The sequence below is a fragment of the Empidonax traillii genome, unplaced genomic scaffold (assembly GCF_003031625.1).
Source record: "Empidonax traillii isolate 1590-97213 ecotype Southwest subspecies unplaced genomic scaffold, ASM303162v1 scaffold111:size2041728, whole genome shotgun sequence".
Classification (NCBI taxonomy): Eukaryota; Metazoa; Chordata; class Aves; order Passeriformes; family Tyrannidae; genus Empidonax; species Empidonax traillii.
The window spans coordinates 1,910,230-1,936,288 of NW_020955304.1; the positions used below are offsets into that span (position 1 = coordinate 1,910,230).

Below are 26,059 nucleotides of genomic sequence, written 5' to 3' on the forward strand. Positions count from 1 at the left end.
GGCACAAAGCAAAGGAGTTGGGGTTTTCTTTGCCTGTTGGGCCTAAGGCACAGGAAGCCAGGTTGGAAAAGCAGCCAAATGACTCAGGCATGGCTGGCAGATCCCGTGCAAGGGATGGGGATAAGGCTGGGGTTCAGGGAAGGAGATGGGAATTCCTGCCTTGCTCCCTGCAGCTGCACCCCCTCAGTCTCCCCAACCCCAGGCACTCACTCCCACACCAGCAGGAGAAACAAAACAAGCATCTCCAGGGAATGTGCTTGGAAAATACCAGGTTTTATTAGACAGGCTGATGTTCAAGCTGACAGTTTTATCCCAATGCACACGATCAGGGGCATCTACACAGGCCTGTGTTCCAGCTCCCTCCCTCCCGCAGTGCTCTTGGGTGAGACGCTCACCCCCCCCCCAGTGCTGTGGGTGCTTGGGGTTTCTTAGCAGAACAAAAAGGCCTCCTTGCTCCCCATTTGCACTCCCACATTCCCAGAGATCTCCTAAGAAAGCTCAGCAAGAGCTGGGCTGGGAACTGCAATCCTCTTGGGACTGACAGCCACTCGGAGCCACGGGAGAGGAAGCGTCGCGGTGGCGTCACCTCCCCGAGCCAGCACGGAGCCGAGTCATCGTGTGGGACGGGGAGCAGGGAACAGCCCCCCACTTCTGAAGCCACTGGTGCAGAAACAGAACCCAAGCACACCACGTCAGAGGGGGGAAAGGGTTTTTGCTGTCACGGAGGAGCCACATCCAAGACGCGGGCACGGGGCTTTGCACGGGGCGTGCGGGTGCCGAAGGGATGGGGAAGGGAGGAGGAGAGGCGATGAGGGCTGGAAAATAAAGCAAGAGGAAAGGAAACCAGAGAAAGGAGGGGGAGAACGATGGGAGCAGCCTGAGAACAGAGCAACAGCGCCTTCCAGGTCAATGCTTCTTGTGGGATGGGGGGGCCTTTCCCTGGCTACCCCACAGGCTTTAGGGGGCACAGGGCAACAAGGACAGAGATGGTGCGATACAACCCTCACAAATAGAAATGTTTGATGGCCTTTGCTCAATGTGACAGTGACACACAGTGCAACAGCAGGAACAGTGACAGCATTAGCCCGTTTCTGTCAGTGTTTCAATTCCATTACCTCTTGAGTAAACCATGCAGACCAGCCGAGCAGAGGAGAGTGAGCAGTGAGACGGAGAGGGACACTGATGGGCAGTGGGATCATGTACAACAAAGAAGGAACAGCAGTAGAGGGGCAGCAGCGCTTGGGCAGGTTTGAGACATCACTTTGAGCTCATGCACTGACTCATGAGCACATCATTTCTCTCCAGGCTGCTCTGGCTGCTGCTCCCTCTGACATTCTTGCCTTCCCTTGCACCTCGAACCCCTCTGCACTGCAGGCAAAATCCCTCTGCCTGAGCCACGCCCCTTCCCATGCTTGGACGTAGATTTGGATCTTGGCTTCATTAGTTCAAATGTAAAGTCCTACCTCAAAGCAGAGGTCAGGAGCATGGCAGTCCCTGGGGCAGCGTCCCCCCAAACTCACCTGGACTCAAGGGGACCTTTTCTTTGCAGCACATGGGAATGTGGAGCTCCCACAGTTCTCCTGCCTGAGCTCGTGTCCCGCTGCACACATGGAGATGTGGGGTGCTGCCCTTCACACCCTTCCCATCACAACACAGCCTTCCATTCCCAGCTTTCTCTTTCCATCTTTCATTCCTTTTGCCTTTTTCTTGCCTCAGCCAGCACTTCCATGTCCTCTTGTTTCTGTCAAAGGGAAGTCCTTCTGCTCCAGAGGTTTCACCATGGACGTTTGGCAGGAGGAAGGACAAAGGATGTTCAGCAGCTCCATGTGGGCTTGAAGGTGCCAGTCTCCATCCAGGACAAAAAAATCTACCTCCTGGTTGGCTTGGGCTTGGGTCAGCAGCCAGCCATGCTGTCCATGAGGGCCAGGTTTCAAGGTCAGCTGTCCGTGGGGAACCTCACCCTGCTCGGGTGCTTCCAAAGCAATACTCCTTCAGGACTGAGCAGCGATGCTCAGAAATGAGCCAACAAATGGCTACAATGGGAGGAGTTTGGAAAACAAGCCCCAGAAACCTGCCTGAACTATCCTGGGGAAGGGCAGAGCAGCAGGTGGGCAAAAGGGATGTGACCTTTTCCACTTCACAACTTGTGACCCTCCCATTCCTGCCTCCCTCCGTGGAGCACGAAAACGTGGGGGTCTGACTGAGGAATCATCAACATGGACTTGAACTGCCAAATCCTCACCCTCAGAGCCCTGCTGATCCGCAGGTGGCACTTGGCAGCGTGGATTTTGAGTTAATGACACTCACATGCACAGAGTGCCCTCTCCTGTGCTGACACAGGGGAAGGAATCCCTGCTCACAGCTCCTCGTGGTTTCGGGTGCTGGCCCTCTTCCTCCAGCACAGCTCAGCCGCTGCTGGCCGCTCCTTCCCAACCCACTTCCTCCTCTGACATGGACTTCCAAATCCCATCACAGCTACTTGTCTGGAGCTAAAAACACCTCTGCAAACGCCCCTTCTTAAGGTGAACACCCAGGTGAAAATCATCTCAGCTGCTAAATGGAAGGAGAACTCACCAGGTGACCTAGAAGTCTTGGAAAGAAAAACGAGATCAATATTTGCCGAGATCTGTAGCATGTTTGTGCGAGAAAACAGCAGCTGGGACCTGGCCTCTCTTTCCTCGAGCAGCACTTTGGCCCGGGGCTCCCGGTGGTGCCTGGGTTAGTGTGTCACTGCTCTCCCCTGTGCTCTCACGCCGTGCCCTCGTTCTCGCTCCCTCGTGTCTTCGGGGATGCAGAGGTTGAAATTCCTTTTCGCACACTCTTGGCATCAGTGGAAAAGCAGCTGCTGTTCTAGCTCCCCGTGCATTGCTCATACTTACAGCTTAAACATTGCCTTCTACTCGAAAGAACAAAGGTAAAATGTCAGGAATTCACAGTTTTTATTCTCTTTCTTCTGCCCACCCATCTTCCCCTGCTGTCGAGGTCAATGACTCAAAGTCCTCACCGTACGGCAGCCTTTGCCGGCGCGGCACTCAAAGGGTTGACAAACCGTGGCTTTTTGGACAGATAAGACATAAGCTCATTCACCAGTAGGAACACGTGGACGGTTGGGTTACGGATCACCTTAGGGTTTCCTGTAGCGATTCTTTGGGGTTTCACCGCAGCCGGTGACGTCGCAGGAGAGGACGTTGGGCTTCTTCCCCAGGCCGAGGCTTCCCAAGAGGTCGGGAAGCTCGCGGGTGATGGCCTTCTCAATCTTCTCCAGGAAACACCCTCCCATGTAGGAACACTGCTGAGACAGCAGCTTGAAACTGGTGATGGGGTTGATGCCAAAGAAGTCCTTGTAAGCCTCACGGTTGGGGAGGTCAAATTTGCTGACATTGGTCTTTGCCAGAATGGACTTAAAGATAAAGAACCTGTCAGGATCTTCCACAATGTCCCTGAACACCAGTTCTCCATCGCTAAAGAAGGTCATTTTGTCCTTGTAGGTCTGCAGGTAGCGGTCGACCAGCAGGGCGTGGATGCGCACGCGGATGGCGTGCTGGCGGATGAAGGCGATCTTGTTTTCCATCCTGTTCTCAATCACCTGGTTGAGATCCTCCAGGAGCGATATCTCTTCCTTGAGGAACAGGTCCCTGTGGGTTTCGGGGTGGTAGTCATGGGGCCAGAAGGAGCTGACGTACACCCTGGGTGGCTCTGTGACGTTGATGAGAGGAGCCAGGCTCCAGAACAAGGCGCCGTAGACTCTCATCAGCTCCTGGGTGGCCAGGCTGTCGGCTTTGTTCAGGATGATTCGGATCTGAGACTCGCGGCCCTTCAGCTGGCGGAACAGCATCTCCAGCTCCAAGCCCACGTCCAGCTTCGTGGGGTCAAAGACAACGAAGATGAGGTCGGCTCTGTCAATGAACCACTGGCACACGTCGTTGAACGGGTAACCTTTAGGAGAGGAAAGAGAGAACTCCAGCAGTAGTGGCCAGCACAGGATGAGTCCCTTCATCAAGGGACAGATAAACCTTGAGCCTGCAGTGCCTTGTGCCCCATTCAGGTTGGACAGGGTGTGAGGCACAGCAGACTTCCCCTGCAGCCTAGAAACTGTTTCTCATGTGCTGAAACACTTCAGAGATGTAAAAACCCATCTCTGGATGTCTGAGCCTGTGACTAGTTGTATCATACCCTCAGCTCCCCTCGAAACCTTTCTCCCTGCTGTAGGCCACAGGTTCCTGCTGCTCCTGTGAGCAGATATTGAGTCACAGGATCACAGAATCCTTAAGATTTGAAAAGCTCTCTGAGACCATCAGGTCCAGCCATTGCCCCAGAGCTGCCAAGGCCACCACTGACCCACATCCCCAAGTGCCACATCCACACGGCTGTTAAATCCCTCCAAGAGTGGTAACTGTCACTGCCCTGGGCAGCCTGTGCTGGTGCCTGACCACCCCAAGTTTCCCCAGATAGCCAACCTAAACCTCCCCTGGCACAACTTGAGGCCATTGCCCTGTTTCTTGTTCCCTGGGAGCGGAGCCTGACACCCCCCCCAGCTCCCCCCTCTTGTCAGGGAGTTGCAGAGCCAGAAGGTCCCCCCTGAGCCTCCTTTTCTCCAGGCTGAGCCCCCCCAGCTCCACCAGCTGCTCCTCATCAGACTTGTGCTCCAGCCCCTTCCCCAGCTCTGTCCCCTTCTCTGGACGTGCTTATCAGCCACATCATTGCAGATATCCAGGTCAAGGAGCACTGCTGATCTGTCCTGGCACCACAGGTGCTCTGGGAACAGACTGGTGTTTCTCTGGTCCCCACTGTAGCACCAGCCATTGGCCAAGCCTGGCTCCAAGGGTGACAAACAGGGCATTAACCGATGAGCTGAGGTGGACAATCAGCAGCCCAAGGAGTTCTCAGGAAATAACAGCAGCAATGTCTGCTCTAGGTATGTTCCCCAGGTCTGAACTGCTGCTGCCATAGCCATGGGCATAGAAACGTCACCATCCCCTCCAGTGCAAGACCTCTTTTGTGGCCCAGGGCTCTTCCCCATTGTGCTTCAACCACCTTTGTCACCTCAGACCAGTAGAGCATCTTTTCTGGGGTCCCTCAGGTGAGCCCAGTGAACCCCTACCTCGTTCTTGCTGCTTGCGGTTTTCGATGATGCCCGGAGTGTCCACGAAGGTGACTCGCTCCAGCAGTTTGTGGGGCACCTCGATCCCTATCAACTTCTCCAAGAAGTTCTGCCCAAACTTCTCCAGGGGCGAGAAGGAGCGGGCGCTGTCAGCAGCCATCACGATGCCCTCGATGGTCTTCAGCTTGGGGCCGTGCATGATGACGGTGAACTCGGAGGTGGTGGGTTCTGCCCCTGTGCAACGATGAGAGGAGCGGCAGAGGCGTGAAACCCATGCCAGGTTATGGACACAGCAGGGCTGGCCTGAGGCTGGGAGCACCACCAGCACCAGGAGCACTGTGTGCTTTCCAAGAGATGGGGCAGGGCAAGCAGTAGGGCTGTGAAATTTCTGCCCAAACTTGTTGGGAAAATGCCAGTAGGGCTTTTCTGTTTTCTGTGGGGGCTGCTTGCTCTGGAATTGGCCTGACTGCATAAGGTGGCCTGGGGAACCACCTCCCAGAGCCTCATTACCACAGCGCTGAGGTGGCCGTGGGCATCTGCTCTCAGCTGTGAGATGACATCTGTGGGAGCAGGGAGGAGGGGAATGACTTTTCTCCTGGGAGGGTGAATGACCTGGCTCCATGTGAGGAGGGATGGGGAGAAGACAAAGGCAGGTTGCCTTTGTGATGTGACCACTGCTGTAGGGGTTGGGAGCCTCACCCCTGCACTGCAGGATGAGGAGGATATTGTGGGAGTGACTCCTTCCCCCACCCTGGGGAGTAGGACAGACCCTGGGGCTGTGATGGGGAACCTCTCCCTCCACATGGCACCGCAGCCAGGCGGGACGGAGCAGATCTCGACCTCCCTGTCGTAACAAGGGGGAATCAAAGACGTGTGGCTGGGAATTGTTGACCACGCGGTGTGGAAATGCAGGCGCCGGCACAGCCGTGGGCAGAGCAGTGAGCGTGGCGTACCTGTGTACAGCTGGTAGGGAGTGTTGTCCAGCCCCAGGAGGTAGTTTATCATGGAGGATTTGCCGACGCTCCACGGTCCCAGGAATAGCACCATGGGCTTGGAAGTGATCTCCCCATCTGCGGAGAGGGGAAATAACAAGAGGAAGTGAAGGAACAATAGCCGTCGCCGCCGTGCCATTAGCGGCCGGCTGGAACGAGCATCCCACCCCAGCGAGGCGGTGGTGCTGCCGGGGGAACAGCCGCCCTCGGGGGGCCACCAGCCATTCACCAGCCAAGGCATTGCCCAGCGCCGGCCCCGCCAGCGGGATGTCCCCGTGCTCTGCGGCAGAGCCCACCTCGCCGCCTGCCGCTCGCCGGGGTTTGGCCCCTCCGCTACGGACGACTGGAAGGTCTTTTAAACCTTGTCTCGGTTTAGCCGGGGTGAGTTCGGGGCTGGCTGCGGGCTGGGGGTGTTGGCTGAAGGCGGGCACCGCAAAGCACGGGACGTGCCGAGGAGGAGGCCGTGCCTGAGCCGGGCGAGCACCTCGTGCAGAGGGAGCTGCTGCGGTTTCAGGAGCTTCGGGGCTCGGTAAGCGCGGTGCAAGCCTGGTGCCAGCTGCCTGCAAGCCTTTCTGCCGTATCCCCGCAGGGATCTGCCCCCGGGCCGTGGCTCCCAACCCTCTGGCCAAACAGGAGGTCACTGCCTGGGTGTGAGCTGGGTGTGAGGCTCCAGCTGGGTGTGGGGAGGGCAGGCTGGAAAAACAGCCCCACTTTGGGCTTGGGGCAAAGACAGGAGGAGAGTGAATTATAGTCCCTATCCCACACTCTTCAAGTCCTGCAGTGTTCCCCAGGAGCTGGTGATGCGCCCATAAAGACCTGTCTTCATGCCATGCCGTGGGGCCAGGAGCACAGAGGTCCCTGGACACACACTGCCAGTGCCCCCAGGAGAAATCCCTGCTCAGATGGGGCTCCTGCAATCAGCCTGTGCCCACAGCACTCAATCCCCCAGCCCCCAGGACACCGAGCAGGCAGTCAGCGGAGCTGGAGAAGGCCCTGGCCTGTGCCAGCCCCCGAGTTGTGCCCAGGGTAGCCAGGAGACTGATGGTCATCTCAGGTCCAAATTAGGCCAGAAATGGAATCAAAACCTGGGTGAATTCCCATTGATGGGAACCAACCCCATCCTACACTCAGGGTGGGAGAGGGTCCATCCCATTGTTGCCAGCAGGACTCCAGTCAGACAATGGGCTGGATGACACCAGAGGAGCTGGGAGCTGCTGTCTCAACCAGAGCTGAGCCTTCCACCACGAACCAAGGCAAGGAGATGCCCTTGAGCTGTGCTGCCCTCAGCACCTTCTCTTCATCCCTGTGCCTAAGGCAGAGTTATTTTCCCTGAGGTAGCTGAGAGACCCTGATCCTCCACGGCTGCTGCCCACCCAGGAGCCAGCAGCTTTCCACAAAGCCAGGGATCCATCTTCGACATGGGGGAAGCCACCAAGTCCCCACGGTGCTGAGCTCCTGCCCCGAGGGCACTGGAGGGCACTGCATGGCAGCTCCACACTGAGCCCATCTGACTGTGGGAACAGGAGCTGGGCAGAGTGTTCCAGTCTCCTCCTGCCCTCCTACCCATTGCAGAGCCACCATGTCACCACCAGGCAAGGAAATGGGCTGGGGACATCTTTCCACAGGGCACTGCTGCATCCATGCAGCTCAGCCCTCCTCTCCAAAGCAGGGGATGGATGGTCCTTTCTGCTGCCTGCAATCCATGGGGATCCAACCTTATCATCTCCCACAGGACCAAAGCAAATGTCGACACCTTGGACTTTCATTATTAATCATTCCTTTGCCTCTCTGTCGCCGCTGCTCTGCTTGCCTGCCAGCTGTAATTGGGTTTCAAATGGTTGTTAGTATTATTATTATTACCCCTGTGATGTTGTGCCAGAGGTTTGGGGTGGGTCCCCATGTGCTCTTTCGTAACACGTCCCTGGGCAGGTGTGGCCATGTGAACGTGGGCACCCCCGAGCTCCGGCTCCTCTGCACGTCCACCCCTCTGCCCAGGGACAGCCCCTCTGCCGGGTCACCCACAGCTCGTGGAGCCCACCTCCACCCCCGCGGGCTGCGTGGGCAGTGACAGGCACTGGGTCCTCACAGCTCTGCAGGGAGCACAGCAGCTCCCACAACATGAGGCCGTGTGTGGATTCTGCGAGAGCAGGGAGCATCTCCCACCCGGGAGGGTGTTGGCCTGGCTTCTGTCCCTGCTATGTCCCCGTGCCATGTCTGTCAGCAGCAATTTGGGTCACCTTGATGGTCCGGAGAGGAGAAAAGAGGCAGAGCTCGCCGGAGGCTGGGCAGGGCTGGGCTGGGCTGGGCTGGGCTGGGCTGGGCTGGGCTGGGCTGGGCTGGCGGCAGCTCCGCCACCGCGGCTCTCTCCAGCCACCCTGTGGCTGCTCGCTCCCAGCTCAAGCTCAGACGAGCCTCCAGCTCATCCCCCCGGCAGAGCCTGCGTCTGCTTGGGCTGCTCAGCCCTGGGGGTTGCAGCAAACTGCAATTCCAATTTGCATGCCCAAGTAGTTTTTCTTTCCTAGAGCGGTGGCTTTCTGGGAGGTTTCTCCCCGCGGCAATGCCAGGCTGCCCTTTGTTAGGAGCGTGGCTGCTCTGGGGCAGGAGAATAGATGGCTCTGGGGAGACCTTGGAGCCCCTTCCAGTGACTAAAGGGGCTCCGAGAGAGCTGGAGAGGGACTTTGGACAAGGGCCTGGAGGGACAGGACAAGGGGGAATGGCTTCAAACTGACACAGGGCAGGGTTAGAGGGGACATTGGGAAGGAATCCTTGTCTGGGAGGGTGGGGAGGCCCTGGCACAGGTTGCCCAGAGAAGCTGTGGCTGCCCCAGCCCTGGAAGTGTCCAAGGCCAGGTTGGATGGGGCTTGGAGCAACCTGGGCTGGTGGAAGGTGTCCCTGCCCATGGCAGGGGGTGGAATGAGATGGGCTTTAAGGTCCCTTCCAACTTAAACCATTCCATAATTCTATGATGAACACTGGACCAGGTGTTCCCTCTCCTTGTCCTCAAGGCCAGCAGAAGGGCCTGACTGACCCCATCCTCGAACCACAAACACCAGCAGCCACTCTGCCCACAGCACGGATCCAGCAGCCCTCGGAGGGCTGGCCAGCTCGCTCCCAAAGCTTCAAAATCCGTGAGTATCATCAAGACACGTGTGCCCACAGATGGCAGGACGAGCCAGTGTGGCTGCAGATGGTCTGTGCCTCCTCCACACCGTGCCCCCCCTGTGCCCACGCCCACCCAGGCAGCCTGCGAGCACCCGAACCAGAGATGCAGATAAGACAGCTATCGGAATATGCTATAAATATCTACAGCCCGCTCTGCTACTGCCACTCTGGCACAGCAGGGAGCCAGAGGCTCTCCAGGCCCTGGCAGGGCTCTGCCAGAGTTGTATCCGTGTCCAAAGGAGCCCAGTTCAGCAGGGTCTGACAGTGTGGCCGTGGGGTAGGACAGGAGGGACAGGAGATGGGATTCCCCAGCTTGTATCTCAGCAGGGACGTTGTCCCCATGGTGCATCACGGGGCCCAGGGGAAGGGCTGGGTGTTGGCTGGCATTTCTTGGACAGTCTCCCATCTCCTGCTTCTCCAGCACACCCAGAGCAGGAGAGGCAGGGAGAGGAGCCAGCTCGGGCTCCCGAGGGGGCCGAGGCCGCCAGGCAGGGGCCAGCCCGTGTTACTGGGACAGCTGCGGCTTAAACTGCAGCCAGCAGGGATCAAGGGGGGACATTCACAGGAGTTTCTGTGTGTAGGAAGATGAAGGGTGGGAAGAGGTCCCCACTACAGTGTGGGTAACTGTCTGGGCTCCTCCAGTTACGCGATGGATGAGAGAACAACCTATAGGTCCAACACACAGAATCATGGAATTGTTTAGGTTGGAAAAGACCTCTAAGATTAAGTCCAACCACTACCCCAGCACTGCCAAGGCCACCACTAACCCATGTCCCCAAGTTCCACATCCACATGGCTTTTAAATCCCTCCAGGGATGGTGACACCACCACTGCCCTGGGCAGCTGGACCAGCGCCCTTCCAGTGAAGAAATTTTCCCCATATCCCACCCAAACCTCCCCTGGCACAGCTTGAGGCCATTTCTTCTTGTCCTGTCCCTGTTCCCTGGGAGCAGAGCCTGACACCTCCGGCTTCCCCCTCCTGTCAGAGAGTTGTAGAGAGCCAGAAGGTCCCCCCTGATCCTCCTTTTCTCCAGGCTGAGCCCCCCCAGCTCCCCCAGCCATTCCCACAGGACTATCAGAAACTGCCGTGGCCAGAGCAATGCACAACCTCTCAGTGTTAACCCAAGAGGGAAAGGGCCTGGACGAGGTGGGAATTTCAGGAAGGAGGGGGCTGTTGGGATTCAGGCTGGGACAAGTGAACCAGGCTCTGGAAGGGCTGGGAACTCTGGCCCCCGTGGGTGCCACGGCACGGTGGCTGCCGGGTGTGCCGGTGCCTGGGAAGCGTGGCTGTGCTGAGCCAGGTGCCTGGGCCAGCCAGAGGCAGCGCTGGCAGCATGCAGGGAGCAGGCAGCGATACCAACCTGTGGCCGAGGAGCCCAGGGTGCGTCCGGGGTAAGCTGTTAGCGGGGGACACGGGGAGAGAGAAAAGGAAATGTGAGTCCGAGGAGGGGGGCAGCAGCCTGGGTGTGGCCCAGGGCAAGGAGGGAGCTGACAGCCACATTCCCAGCAGGAGAGATGGAGTTACAGCCCGTGAGCTCCCAGAATAAGCACTGAACTCATCTTCCTGCACAACGGGGATGTGGCTTGGGGCGTCCTGCACCCCAACCCTGCGCTGCTCAGAGGGTTATTGCCTTCCCCAAAGGTGTTCACCGAGACACAGAGCCCAACCAGCCAGGGCTAGGACTGCCACCGACCTGGCAAGTGTCCTGGGGTCAGCTGTACCCCACCCCCGTGGCTGGCGATGGCAGCTGGGAGGTCATTCCTTGCAGGGGGGAACTTGCTAATTAGCACATATCAGTAATTAGGGCCACCAGCATGCACCACAACCTGGCATGACCTCACAGCAAGCTTCCCGTGGCCGGACTGGGAGAATCCCTGACTCTCAGCTAAGGACAGTCCCTCCAAGCACAGGGTTGGACCCAGCTGGAGCGTGCCTGCATCCACGTGGGATGGCTGAGCGGGGAGGCGGGAGGGTGGCAGGCAGGGAGAAGGAGATGGCATCTGCCAGGCTTAAGCAGAGGGTGTGTGGGAGCTTTCTGGGATGCACCCTGGCAATTCAGAGCTGACGGTGACAGTCACAACTCCCCCAGGACAGGTGACACTCGGTTCCACGGGTGTTCTCACACGTTGTGGGGAGCAGAGGGACAACTTGGATTCCACTGCTGTGAACAGAGCCGAGGGGAAGGGAGACAAAATGGAAGGCTGCTGTGTAATGGAGGGGCGAGGGTGCCTGCCATGGCACCCCTCTAGATTGGCTTACAGCTCCAAAGGTCACACATATTCCGTGACACTCCTGCCTTGCCGCTCTCCCAGCTGTCCCACTCTTCCCAGCCAGCTGAGCCAGCAGCTCTGCAACCTCCAGCCTCCCCCCTCTTACGGAGGGGGACAGGGGTGGGGACATCTCCCACCCTGCAGGGACACCAGTGCTGGAGTGAACCTCCTAGGGACAGGGGCACCGTGCAGGGGAAGGGCTGAGAGGGCTCCCAGGGTGTCCTCACCTGCCCTGCAAGGTCAAGAGGGCTCCCTGGGCCAACCCTGTAACTAATGTGCAGGTTTCTCTAATTACACTGCTAATGAGGGACTGGGACAAGCTGGATCTGTGGGTATGAGAGGCAAACTGCTGAGCTGGAGGTTTCCAGGATGGGGCTGTGTGTGCCAGGGGATGGCTGGGCTGTCAGGGATCCTTCAAGGAGTTTGGTGGCCACTGAAATATTTTGGAGGGGAGGGGAGCACAGCTAGGTTGTCTCCCAGCTGAGCCAAGGACTGCAGGCAATGCAGCATCCCCGTGCCCTTCCCTGAGGCAGTGCTGGGGCAGCATCTGCACCGTGAGGGTGCCGTGTAGGACACAGTGGGGTGTGCTGGGAGCTGACCTGAGAGCTGTCAGCCCAAGAGGGGCTGTTCCTCACCGTGAGGTGTGACAGAGCACTGAGGTGAGGCTGTGAGGCACAGCAGGACCTGCTGCCTGAGGGGAGTTCTGTTCGGGACTTGGGTTTGAGAGGGGCTGGGAAAACACAAGGGTTGGTGGTTGTTTCCTCTGGAGCTGAGAGGGAGAAAGGCAGTGGGGAACTGGGAAACAATTGCTTCCTCCCAAAAAGGGAGCAGGGAGGTGGCTGCTTGGGCATGGGATGGATGAAGGGCAGGGTGGGATGTCCTGAGGGCTGGGAGCTGAGGCTGGGGCTGCATCCTCTGGCTGTGAACAGCAAAGTGAGGGTTAGAGCCCACCAGCTGCCCCTGTAACCCCAATCATCCTCCTAAACTGTGTGCCAGGTTGAGTTGACAGCAAATGCCACCAACATGGGCCAGAGCAGCTTGGAGAGGAGTTTGGGATGTTGCTGGACCTGTGGGGATGCATGCTGGGATGCCAGCCCTATGTTCCTGGCGCTCCTTTCCCAGGCACGAGGCAGTGCTGTGCTGGCTGTGCCAGGGGACACCCCAGCGGCTGTGGGGTGACAGTCAGGCTGCAGCAGGACGTGCTGCTGTGACCCTCAGTTACTCACCCACATGGCAAACGAATCATGGTCCCCAGCCACTGGCACCAGCACAGAGCAAGGCGGGTGAGGGCACAGCTCATGTTTCGTGAGACCCACCCCTTCCAGAACCCCGTGGGTGGGGGGTGGGTGATGTCCAGCATGCCCTGTGTCTTGAGGGGACAGGGTCTGGGCTGGTGGTGGGGACTCTGTAACCCTGTCCCTGCCCCATGGGTTCCCTGTGCTCCCCACTGGCTCAGTGCTGGAGATGGGCTGGCTGGGCAGGGAGCTGTTCCAGCCTATTTATGGAATGTCTGACCCAGGTTTGGGAGCTGCAGTGAGGATGCTTGGAAAGCTGGGGTTCTGCCCTGCAGGGATGTACCCCAGGGGTTTGCCCAGCTGAACTTAGGACTGTGTGGTGGAGCCAGCCCAGTTGTAAAAGGCAGATCTGTGGGGAGGGTTTATCCTGGCCCTGCCTCACCAGGAGAGAGGGCACATCTTTGGGTGGTTGGGCCTGGAAACCTGGGGATGCAGGCTGAGCTGCAGGACATGGAGGACAACTTCAGGACCTTGGCAGGACGTGGATGTGGGCACGAAGCCCTGGGTCACCAGCAGCAGGGGCTCCAGCATCCCCTGGATGCTCAGGGCACATCTGGCCTTGGCTCAGGACAGAGCTTGGGTAAGGGTGCATAGGAGAGCTACCCCAGTGAACAGGGACCTCAGACTTAGGACTGAGCCCTCTGTGCTTGGGAAGTGAGGCTGCTTGTAGTCACAAGAGCTTTTTATAGTTTGTGAGCATCTTAGGGCAGGGCTTCCTCTTCTGGAGGGACACACGTGTGGCTGGGCTCAGCCCACACCATGCCAGGGGCCACAGGGACCTGCTCACCCACCCAGCGTGTCTGAGATTGCCCAGGGATGGAAACTCCAACGCTCAGGATGAGTGAAGGCTGTGGAGCTTGAGGGATACCGTGCCCACATGGCTGTGTCCTGCACCCATCAGGAAGGATGCCAGCTCCAGCCACCCCCAGAAAGCTCATCCCCAGCCTTGAGAGGTCCTGAGCTTCCTTGCCAAGGCTGTTTCGTTGGGCCGTGATCTCTGCTTGGCAGGGGGACAGGGCATTGATGTTGAGCAGGTGGGGGACCCAGAGCAGGCAGGGCTCAATGCTCAGCCCACACAGATGGCCCTGACAGCAGATGGGCTAAGGCAGATGCAGGAAACCCCGCTGCTGGGTTCACTAGGGCATGGCCTGTAAGCCCAGCATGGGCATGGACTTCTTGGGAAGCTGCAAAGGAAGACACACTATCCGAGGCTTTCCATGATCCGCTCTCTGCGCTGTTATCTGCATCCCAAGGACCTGGTGACGCTGGAGACCCCAGTGCCCGTGGCATTACCTGTGATCTCATGCTGCCTCAGCTCGTTGTATCTGTAGGAGTGCTCCAGGGGCTTGATGGAGGAGTGGTAGATCTTCCTCAGCCGCTGCAGTACTCCTGGGGGAGGGGGAAACATGTGGGCAGGTGAAATGCAAACCCCACTGCGATCAAGAGACTTGGCTCCCAGCTGAACTCTTGGCCAAACTAATCCCAGTCACACATATTGCCCAGAGCAGCTGTGGCTGCCCCTGGATCCCTGGAAGTGTCCAAGGCCAGGTTGGACAGGGCTTGAAGTAACCTGGTCTAATGGAAGGTGTCCCTGCCCATGGCAGGGGTTTGGAATGGGGTGTTCTTCAAGGTCTCTCCCAACCCAAATCATTTTAAGATTCTACGATTTTGATGCCTGCTCGTGTTTCCTTCTGGGCACTGTCCCCATCTGCTGCCAGCAGCTGATGGAAGGAACATCCCTTCTAAGTGCTGTTTAGCACTCAACACCCACGATCCCAAAAATCCCTCCACCAGTGTGCCAGGGCTTCCTGGCATGGCCCTTAAACTGCTCACTGGAAAAAAAAGGAGGACCTTTTTCCACAGTATCTCTTCTCATTGTCTTACCAGCCCAGACCTCTCACGGGGCCCGCAGAAGAAACCCTTAGAGTAGCAAAGCCCCAAAAATAACTGGAATAAAAATCCCAGCTCTTTGTTATGAGCTGCCCCAGGTTTCTCCGGGCAGAGGCGTGCCCAGTTTGCCAGCTGCATCTTCCAGCCTCTCTACCCTCCTAATTCTTGTACACCCGTGGGGCTGTCCTTGAAATACCTAAAATACATTAACCCAAGAGGAGCCAAAGGACAGCTATTGAAGACGTGGCATTACCAGACCTGGAAGAAGGAAGGTTAAAATCAAAGCACTCTAGGGAAGGAAAATCCCATCAGTGCAGAATGGTGAGGAGCCTGTCCTGCAGGGATGGCGTGGGCTGAAGGAGCAGGGTGTGCGTTGTCCCCCCCTCACCTGAGACATCATCGGCGGGTTTCTCCTCGTTCAGCTTGAGGGTGTTCTCCAAGTGGGACCGGTCGCGCTTGGTTGGCTCGCTGGCATCTTCAACCTCTTCTGGAGGAGAAAAGCGAGAGACCCGTTACTGCTGGAGGGCAGAACCCACACAGGAGCTCACGCAAGCGACCGCCGGGCGGAGGGCACGGGGAGCACACACGCCCTGAGCCTGCGGGCACACCGTGCCCGCAGGCTCAGGGCGTGTGTGCTCCCCAGCGGCCCCGTCACCCTCGGCATGCCGCCTGCTTCCCCTGAGGCTCCTGGAGGCTGCCAGGGCTGTGCCTGCTGGGGGAAGCATCCTGGGCAACTGCTTGGCTCCGAGGAGGGGCCCGGCCGCTCCCGGGGAATGCGAAGGACGTGCCTGGAAGGTACTCCCGGGGTTGGGACGCAGCACAAGAACGTGGCAGCTGCTGCCCGACGGGGCCCCGGTGCTTCCCCCGGCGGCTGCTGCTGCTGCTGCTCCCTGGGGGCTCTGCCTCGAGTGCAGGCTCTGTGCTGATGTCTCTCTTTGCCCGTTCCCCGCAAGAACTACACATTGAGCCGGGATTCACGAGGACGGGGCTGGCTCTGGCTCCTGGAGGACGTCCCGGCTGCCTTGCCTTTGCCAGCAGGGTCGTTTCCTCCCGGTTCTCCCACCTCTGCCCCCACATCATCCCGGAGCCCTCTGCGCGGTGCCCTGTGCCTCGTGGCTCCATCCCAGATGTGGGGAGCATGAGGCAGCTGCCTCCATCCAGGGAAGGCACCCCAGTGTCCCCCAAACTTGGAGACAGGGGCGTCCTCACCATGGAGGTGCTGGCACTCCAAGAGCCTCCAAGAGCTTTTCGATAAGGGGAACTGGGTTGGGCTGGAATGGGGTTTGGGGACAGGTCTGGGGACACCAGGGCCAAGGGTGGCACCACCAAGCCGTGGGACTGTGTTGAACATCTGCATAGCATTGGACTGAGGAAGACCTTTTGACTTGCCAAGTGAAGCCACAGAGACCAAACTGGGCTTGCCTTTTGGGAAAAATAGGAGGTTTTTTGAGCTGGTAGATGAACAAGATAAAAAGACTCAGCTGGGTCCAAAGGTCGCTGCCCAACCCGTGGGCCAAAGTCTACAAGTATTTCTAGGGAACCCTGGTGGGGGGTGTCCCTTTCCCTCAGTTAGCCTTTCACTGATTGATTGAGCACGGCCAATGCACTGGTAACTCATTGGCCTGGATTAGCTCTTCACACTTTCCCTGTGAACCAAGAGCTGGTGGAGAAGAGACCCACCATCCCGGGAGCATCCTGCCCCTGCACCGAGCTGAGGGTCCGGAGGCCTCTGCGGGTGGAGGATAAAGAGCCTTTAAGATGTCTGTGGGTGCTGGAAGGGGCCTGGGGCTTAAAAATCTTATCCACGTCCACATCCCTGAGAAGACATCATGGACTTAAAGCGGAGCGAGGGGAATATCAGCCAGTTTTGGCACTGCTGTGCCGAGCACCTGCGGGCTCCTGCTGCGCCCCCGCTGCCCACGGCCGTGTTAGGGGCAGGTGGGGAAGCACAAGCGTTAGGACAGGGCCATGCACTAGGCGAGGTTTAATGTGCCAAGCTCAGCTCCACCGGGGTTGATAGTAGGTCACTCTCGCCGCTAGAGCACACCCACAAGAAAAGATTCCAACCTCTCTGGCTGTGCCGGGGCTCGGCGGCAGCTGGGGGGGTGCTGGGGACCTCTGTTTCTGCCACTGGGGGATCATCTGCAGGAGGGTCTTCTGCCGCTGCTGGGGGGTCTTCTGCCACTGCTGGGGGGTCTTCTGCTGCTGCTGGGGGATCTTCTGCCACTGCTGGGGGGTCCTCTTTTGCTGGCGGGTCTTCCGCTGCTGCTGGTGGATCTGCTGCTGGTGGGTCTTCTGCTTCGTCCCCACAGGGTGGGTGATGGCAGCTGGCAGGGCCATCCCTGGCTGCTCCCGTGCCAACAGCTGCTGGTTTGCCATGGCTCTCTTTGTCAGAAGCGCTGGCTGCTTCCTTATCACTCCCTTCAGTTCCGTTCTCCGACCTCTCACCATCTTCCTCAGATTCCTTCTCCTCCTTAGAGTCTCCCTCCTCCTCAGACTCTCCCTTGCCTTCATCTTCCTCAGACCCCCCATGGTGACCTTCTTCAGACTCTCCTTGCTCATCATTTTCCTCCAGGCTCTGCTCATCCCCTTCTTCTCCCCCCTCCAGAGGAGACGCCGCTGTTGGCTCCTCTGTTTCCTCTTCATCCTCCCCGGCATGGTTGGCATCTTGCGTGCCAGAGCCGTGGATCCCTCCGTGATGGGCTGCCACGGCATCCTCCCCCGGGCTCTGTCCCTTCTCCTCGGTGCTCTCCTCCGTCCGGCTGTCCCCTGGCCCCAGCCCCCTGCTCAGGCTGCTCGCCGGTTCTTCCTCCCCCTCTCCACGTCCCTCCTCAGCGGCGCCGGGCAGGGAGGCGTTGGCAGCGCCACCGTCTTGCTCCTCCTCGGGGCTGCCATCAGCCACCTTCTCCTGCAGCCGGGGCTCTGTGGCTGGCAGGGGGCTTTGGGCAGCACCGTGGTCCGTGCCGGGGGTGCGCGGCTCTAAACGATGAGAACAGCTCGGTCAGTCTCACCCGCGGCCGGCACGTGGATATTTGGGGCACCCACCGACCCCCGCCAGCACGGGGGGGGCCCTGGGGGAGGAGTCGTGGCTGTTACCGAGAGGTTTAAAACTCATCCCCAAACCTTCTCTAGGCCCAGCTCAGTTTTCTGTCCCCGTCGCAAGAGGTTGGGCTCAAAGATGCGTTTTTGGGGCGCAAAGCCGAGCTAGCAGAGAGCTCTGTGGCTGTGCTGGTTGAGGCTGCCACCCACCACAAAGCACTGCAGGAAGGCGGCAAAGCAGCCCTAAAAAACGGGGGAAAGGAGTAAGAATAACAATTTTGAGGGGGGCTGTGGGCACTTGGCAGGTTAAAAGGGTCCTTCCCCAGCCCTGGCTCGGGAGAGCATCACACCAGCCGTGGTGAGTGGCAGGGTGAGAGGGAGGAGCTTCCTGGCACAAGGGGCTTCCCAGCTCGGGGTCCTGCCTTTCCGCAGGCAGGCACTGACCCCGGCTGCAGGGCTCGGGAGCTATTTATTGTGACTGTCCCTTCACTAGGAAAGCATCTGCCTCGCCGTGCCGCTGGCGGGGACACAATGAGTTTGTTCTGTGGCCCGGGAGAATCCATCCGTATTTTCCATAGGCTCCAACCGCAATTTAACATTAGTCGACGGGTGCCAAAAATAAAAGATCACGGCTATACTGTCTCCATTACAGACAGTTGCTGCTGGTCTAAATAATCCCCCCAAACGCCTAGTGCCAGGGGAGCACTTCAGAGGAAAGTAATTCCTTTGTACGCCAGCTGGCAAGCAGATGCCAAGCAGGAAAAAATGCCATCTCCACCCAGGCTGAGGGAGGAGAGCGGGCAGCGCTGGGCACGGGCAGCCCTCTGCTCCTGCTGCCACGCCGTGTCCGTGCAGGAGCCACGGGACAGCGTCCCGTGGAGCATCGGCAGGACCTCAGCAAAGCCGGGGCACGGTGGCTGAGTCCGGGAGGAGCAGGGCTGGGACCAGCACGGTGCCAGCCCCAGACCACCCAGCCCAGTTTGTCCCGATGCTGGGCGGGTGGCTGTATCTCCGTTGTGCCCGTGGGGCTGTTACCTGGCATCAGGACGCATCGGGAGGCTCGTGCCGTGCCAGCAGCAGGCACTGGGAGAGACAGGCTGCCCCCAGCCTGCCCGCATTCCCAGCGGCTCTCGGCTCCCTGGCACGGCAGAGGACACAGCTCCTCACCGTGCCCAACCTGGGCGTGTGGGTCACCCTGTCTGTGCCCTCACTGACCTCCCTGGCCTTTGCTGGCACATGGCTTGCAGGTGCATCTGTGCTACCGGTTCAGCTCCCAGATGGAAGGCAGATGGGTGGTGGGAGATGGCAGCTCTCGCCCTCCTGCCTCCTGCCCTTGTCTTCCAGGTCACCTTCCCGTGGGACCCCTGGGACCCTGCAGGAGCTGCTTAAAGGGGAACATTTATGTTTGACCTGCAAAACCCTGGGTGGCTGGGGGCCAACATGCCCCTGCCTGGCCCTGGTGGTCTGGAAACCAGCCTGGGTCACTGGAGGATCCTCTAATCTGATGGGAATAGGGATACTGTGAGCTTGGGCCCAAAATAGCTGGTGACCTGGAGGGCTGGAAGAGGAGTGATGGTCAAAGTGGAGAAAGGGGGCAGGACCAGGCAGGGGAGACCCTGAATGTCCTGAGGGCTTTGTCTGGGGTCTGTGTGTCTCCCCTGACCCAGAGGGGCCATCACCCACCAATGGCCAGGCGCAACTGCAACCCCAGTGCCCACCACAAGCCATCCCTTACAGGGAGAGGGAAATATCCCTCAGGCACTCCCACAGGGGTGCTCCTGCCAGTGGGCTGCTCATGGGCTTTTTTTCCTGTGACCTTCAACGTCTCACACAAAGTCCCTGTCCCCTTTGCACCTCCTTCTCCCTCCTGTTTCCCCTACATGGTCCCCCAGTCCCCGGTGGGGTGAGTCGTGCTGGCCTGCTGATGGCCGGGCGATGAGTGCGAAGTGGGCCGAAGGTTACGGGCTTAACACCCTCCGTGCACCCTCCCGGGGCTAAAAATAGGGCGGCAGCAACTGTACGTGGGGATCAGGAGGAGCTGCGGAGAAGCCCCAGCCCCCTGGGCCGCTGGCCCCAGCCCCTCACCCTGCTGCCAGCCAAGGGTGACGTCCGCACCTGGGGGCCCCCCGTGGGCTCCGGGAGGGGACAGCCACGGTGTAAAGTGACACCGGGGCTCCCTGCGCTCACACCTTGCATTGTGCCAAGCAGATGGGTGGCACGGGAGGGGAGCCCTCGCCCTGCTCCCCTCAGGGACCTGACCTCCCAGAGGGTCCTGCACTGCCCCTGCCACCCCCAGTCTCCTCCGGGGGGGCTGTCAGCTGCCTGGGGACCCTTTTCCCGGCAGTGACAGCAGGGGTGGAGAGCTCACAGTGGGACTCTGTGCGGCACAGGATGCCACAGCTTGTTTGCACCCGGGAAAAGCCCCTGAGGGAAGGGTAGGGGTGTCTGCCGGAGGCTGAACATCACAGAGTCCCCTCCATCCCTGCACAGAGATGTACAGAAAGGCGAAGACCTGGCTCCAAAATGGATCCTCGAGGAGGACAGTGAGGAGGGACTGATGGGCACAGGTGGCCCTGGAGGGACACTCTCCCCCTGCAGCAGAAATCGGAGCCCCGAGCGTGGGGCCGGTGATGGCAGGGAATGGCTTTTCACACGCCCCCTTCCCCTGCCTGGATCCCAAGCCCTGCAGCCCTGGGGGTATTATCCACTGGCTCCTGCTAGTCCTGTACTCCCCACGCCCTCCCTGTGGGATCCCTGGGGGACCTCGCACCGTCCATCCCTGCCTTTGTTCTGACAAAGCTCTTTGGAACCTCATGGAGAATGACTGGACACAAAGCCTGGGACTTTCTGGGATTTTCCAGTTGGACCTGCTGCAGACCCCCCCCCCCCCCTGCTTTTCCACAAGACCCCATTTCATGATGATGTCCTTGCCTGTCGGGTTCTGTGATGTCTCTGTGGCTTTCACTTGGGATTGAAGCAGCCTGTGGCCCAGCACCAGTTTGGAGCCAGCCAGGCCAACACCTTCAGAGGGAAGTGTCCCACAAGGGCTCAGGCAGCCCAGAGGACACAAGACCCATGTGCACCCCAAAACTCAGGATGCCCAGACACATCGTCACATCCCAGAAGCTTCGTGATCCCAAAACACCGGGATAAAGCCAGTATATTCCAGTTTTTTCAATGCAGAGAGAGATCTAGGTAACAGCTTTGTCAGACTAATTGGCCTCATCTGTGCAGGAGATTTTAAGTTTAGTCGAAAAAAGTCATAAATTGATTTGATTTCTGTAAAGAGTTGAATAGAACAGCATGATATTTTGATTAGAAAATGGTAAAAAAACCTCATCAGGATCTACCAAAAGGATTAAAACCAGGCTCGAAGCTTTCTGAATATAGAGATGAAAATGAGGAATCAGTGCTGTGGGGTGTTTATTCCAGTCTCCCCACCCTAAAGATCTGGAAGGAACCCTGAACCCCTGACTTGCAGAAGACAGGAAGATGAGGGAGGTGGGAGATGAAGCACTTGCTGCTTCCTGGCCAAGGAGATCTGGGTCTGTCAGTGAGAAGACAGCCCGGAAACATCAGGTATTTTGGCACAGGCAGATGTCACGCTGCACATCGAGGAACATCAACCCGTGGTGTCCCTTGCAGGGTCTGCAGCCCAGAGAAATGCTGAGGGACCTGAGGGACATACTGTGGCACAGCTGGGGCTGGAGGAGGGACTTCCAAGAGGTCCCACTGGGCCTGTCCCCTCGTTTCCAACCACGGGAGGCTTCACCAACCAATCCCAGGAGTGTCCCCTGAGGAACATGCTCCATGCACTCAGCCTTCCTGAATGAAGGAAGGTTGCCCATCCCTCCTTGGGGCATCCCAAGCATTCTTGGTCCCCTGGGCAGCCCTTGGACTTGCCAAACTGGACTCTAATGCACGATGACCTGTTTTCCCAAAAGATCCTCAAATCCACGGGAATGTCCGGGCAGACAGTGTCTGGTGGAGCCAGGCAGGGATTCCCAGCCCTGGGGGTCTGACCCGGCACTCCAGCACAGGAACAGGGTCCCATAGCTCTGGGCCGTGTCCCATGGCATGCCCCACGTGTGGGGAGGGTTGAGCCACGTGCCTGGCTGGCACCAGGGCTGTGCTGACACTGCCAACCCCCCATCCTGGCTGGGGGTGCCCGGCTGGAGCCCCCCCGGCCCCTCCAGCAGCCCCCACCGGCACACGAGCTCTCGGCTTCCTCCAGCTATCACTTACAAGGGAAATGTCCCCGTGGGCTGAAAATAGCTCAGCAGAGCCCTGCTGTTCCTGCAGAGCCCAGGGAACAGGCAATTCCATGAGTGATCTGGTCACCCTGACTGGCTGCCAGGCTGGGGTTTTGACACCCTGGATCGGTGAGGGGGACACGGGGGGGACATGGAGAGAGCGTTTTCCCTGGACAGGGCACAGCACGGCCCTCCCAGGTCACAGAGACCTGCTGGTGTCCCTGTGCCACCAAGGCCATGTACAAGGGAGCTGTCCTGGCCTTCTTGCTCAGCTGAGACAAAGATGGATAATGGAGAGAGTGTCACAGCACAACCAACCCGCCCAACATCTGCTTTGGTTTGCTCAGCCAACAGCTTGGCAGTGAGATAGGGCACCCACAGGGACCAGGGTCTCCTCCAGGTGTGGCACCAGGGGTGTGACAGGGATGCAGGTAGCACAAGCACCCAGAATCCACAGGTGCCTGATGCATCCCAAGCCCCCTGTCTCACTGCAGCCACCCAATGGCAGTGGTGCCCATGGCTGTGCCAGTGCTGGGCAGTGGAGTGAGTCCAGTGGGGTGCCACTGGGGCACAGCTGTCCCCACCTCTGGGGACGCTGGTTATCATGGGCAGCACTGGCCTGGGATGGTCAGGGTGGGGGGTCTCCACGGGGACTGTGCCTGGGTCCCACAGTCCCACTCCCAAGATGTTCTGTCCTGGGAGGTGGAGCCCACCCTGAAGTGACACATTCCAGATGATGGGGACACCCCAAGGTGACACATTCCATGAGATGGCGTATGAGGTGACATGTCCAGGGTGATGGGGAACAAACCCAAGATGCCATGAGGAGGACATGGTGGTGGAGCTCATCCCGAGCTGACCTGGAGATGAGGCTGAGGCAGGATGAGGACTCCCATGCTTGCTGCCTGTGCCAGCCCCACCGTGCCTTGCAGGAGGACACCAAGAGCCAGGGCTTTCCCCAGTCCCTCTCCCAGCTTGGAGGTGGGGATGGCATTGCTATCCCACTCAAATCTGTGATGGCTGTGGGGCCAAAGGCTCCCCAGGGCAAAGCTGCCAAGCTTGGTGTCTGGGCACTGCCCTGCCAGCATCGCCGTGGCCCATTCCTGGTGGCCACAGGGGTCACCCAGCCTGGCATGGCTGAGCTCTGCCCGAGGTGTGAGTGCAGGGAAGGAGACATTCCCACAGGCAGGAGTGGATGGAGCTGCCACCACCACGTGGTGCCCTCACCACGAGCCACCACCCAGCCCTGCAGTGGGTGCCAGTCCCTGCTGGGGCTTCTGGCCATACTCGGGAGCTTTGCCAGCCCTGGCCACATGGGCCATGGGTCATTTTGACTGGGACTGTAGGAGTGCAGGCACAGGGCAGTTCCCACAGCTGGCCTCTGGGAACAGTGACAGGGCCCCAGTGGCCCCAGGCATCACTAAACCCCGAGGACCACACCTTGCCATGATGTCTCAGTGAAGGCCTTGATTCCCCACTGGACTTCCACGCCCTTCTCTTCACCAAACAAGCAGCTGAATGGAAAGACATGGCCCAGAAACAGAAGAAACACCCCCCACAAGCCACTTCCTGCACCCCAAAGGAGCTGGGTCCAAGAGCCTGGCTTGGCACTAAAGGAAAAGCAAAACTCATCCTGCAGATCCCACCAGTTCCTGTGGAACAGAACCGTGGGCAGGTGCCACTGCTTACAGCTTTTTTGCGAACCTACAGGATCAGAATAAATTATGGGACCCCTCAATAAGCAGGATGTGCCAAGTGTGGGGACCCCAACACACCTCCGTGGCCTTTGAGAGGGCCATGCCAGCCCCCATGCCAGCCTCAGCACAGCCAAGACCTGGGCTGGTGGTCACCCACCACGATGACAACCCCCAGATGTCCCACAGGGCCACCAGCCCAGCCAGAGGTGGCACCGGCCACCAGCTATGCCCATAGAGGTCCTTTCCAACCCCCACCCACCGACCCGACCGGTGGCCCCATGGAGGTCACCCCAGTGCTGTCGGGGTGTGTCACCGGCCCCCAAGCCCATTCATTCCCAGGAACGGCCCAAGATGCCCTTAAAAGGCCAAAACTCGGCGGGGCCGGGGGTGCCGGGTGCTGGAAGGCGGCAGCTGCTGGTGCTCGAGCGCGGGGCTGCGGCGGCGCGGGGCGGGGGGGCTGCAGGGAGCGCAGTGTCCCCTTACACGGCTGTTTCCATACATAGCCGCCCCCCTCTCCCGGCTGCGCGGCCGCCGGAGCCCGGCCAGGCAGAGAACCAGCCCAAATTAACTCAAGGGCAAGCAAGGGTACCAGCGATGCCGCCCCACCACGCGGCCCCAGGGACGCCCGGCCGCGGATCGGGGTGCTGAGCGGGGATGGGACAGCCCCGGGGAAGGGGGTACGGGCTCATCAGAGATCCCCAGCGCCCTGGCAGCCCCCCCCTCCCCCCCCGACTCCTCACAGTCCAAAATCAAGGCACCACGGCAGCCACAGGTGACAGTGCCCCCAGGGCACGGTAGCAGCAGCACAGCCCCTGCGCCCACCCTGACTCCGTAAGAGGGACCCCAGCCTGCACCCCCTGCCATCCCCTCCTGTCCCTGGCCCCCCAGCACGTTTTGGGGTGACTCTGCAGCCCTGGCAGAGCTGCCAGGGAGCCCAGCCGGCTGTACCCCTGCCGCCCTGCCCTGCTCCCAGCCCTCGGGGGCAGGCTGGGCTTACCGGGCACCCCAGAGCCTCATCTGCACCCTCAGCCCCACAGGCACCCACAGTTCTACCTGCACCTGCAGCCCCACAGGTACCTGCGACCCTGCAGGGCACCCACAGCCCCACACAGGCACCTGCAGCCCTGTGGGGACCCCACAACTGGGCCCCCCAGCCCCATGGGCACCTGCAGCCTCATAGACCCACAGCCCCATGGGATCCAGCATCCCCGTGGGGACCCACAGCCCCGTGAGGACCCCATAGCCCTGCAGGAACTCACAGTCCCATTGGGACCCACAGCCCCATGAGATCCCCACAGCCCCACAGGCACCAACAGCCCCATGGGGACCCTATAGCCCCACAGGCACCCCCAGCTCTGCAGGGTCCATGGGGTCCCCACAGCCCCGTGAGGACCCCACAACCCTGCTGGCACCCACCACCCCATGAGTTCCCTAAAGCCCTGTGGGGTCCCCACAGCTCCAAGGGCACCCAGAGCCCCACGGGGACCCCATAACTGCATGGGTACCCCCAGCCCAATGAGGACCCCATAACCCCACAGGCACCCACAGTTACTCACAGCCCCGTGGGGTCCCCGCAGTCCCACGGTGTCTCCGCAGCCCCAAGGGCACCCCCAGCCCTGTGGGGACCCCATAGCCCTGCCAGTTCCCAGAGCCCCGCGGGCACCCCCAGCCCCCAGGGGTGCCCCCAGCCCCCGTGAGCCCCCCCGGCCGGTGCGTGGCCGTACCTGCGGTGCTGAGGAGCAGGAGCGAGGCCACGCAGCAGCAGAGCAGGTTGAGGCCCTTCATGGTGGCTGCCAGGAGCTCCCTGACGCTCGCTGCCTCTATTTATACGGCGGCGGCGCGGGGCAGGGCAGGCAGGGCAGGCAGGGCAGGCAGGGCAGGCAGCTGCCCGCACAGATGCTGCCGCCGCCGTCCTTCCGCTCCCGGGGGCCCTGGGAATGGGGACGGGGACAGGGATGGGGCACAGCGGCAGCGCTGGGAATGAATGGCTCGTGTCGGGGATGGGATGGCACGGGACACCTTCTGGCGTGGGGTCCCCGGGGTGGCACTGCCCGTGTGGGGGTCACTGTCCCCGTCACAGGGTCCTGCTGGCCTGGTCTAGTGGAGTTCCTTGGGCTGGCTCAGCTCCTGAGGCTCCGTTTGGGCCGGAGCAGCATTTTACGGAGGGGAAGTGAGCGCCGCAGTGTCCCCGAAGGGGGATGTCCCCAAGCACCTCGTCCTGGGCTGATTCGATGTCCCCTCAAGCCACCGCAGGTCACAACTCCATGCAATGCCACACACCCCACAGGCAAGACGTGTCCCTTTCCACCCTGGCAGCGGCCCCACTGGCACTGGCACTGTGCTGGCAGCGTGGGCAGTG

At 59.8% G+C, this 26,059-nt stretch overlaps 1 protein-coding gene across 2 annotated transcripts; it reads right to left on the reverse strand.

The window, feature by feature from the left end:
- Positions 1-252: 252 nt before the first annotated feature.
- Positions 253-25,531, reverse strand: SRL (sarcalumenin). Of its 2 annotated transcripts, XM_027882779.1 has the most exons (7): positions 25,425-25,485; positions 15,100-15,198; positions 14,115-14,210; positions 10,617-10,652; positions 6,055-6,171; positions 5,102-5,335; positions 253-3,936 (listed from the first exon to the last, which is right to left on the reverse strand). In XM_027882779.1, the coding sequence occupies exons 1-7, from the start codon at positions 25,483-25,485 to the stop codon at positions 3,125-3,127; spliced, it is 1,455 nt and encodes a 484-aa protein (XP_027738580.1). In that variant the 3' UTR covers positions 253-3,124. The 2 variants fall into 2 exon arrangements, with proteins under 2 accessions (XP_027738580.1, XP_027738581.1); XM_027882780.1 differs by lacking the exon at positions 10,617-10,652 and having other exon boundaries at positions 25,425-25,531.
- Between the last annotated feature and the right edge of the window lie 528 nt (positions 25,532-26,059).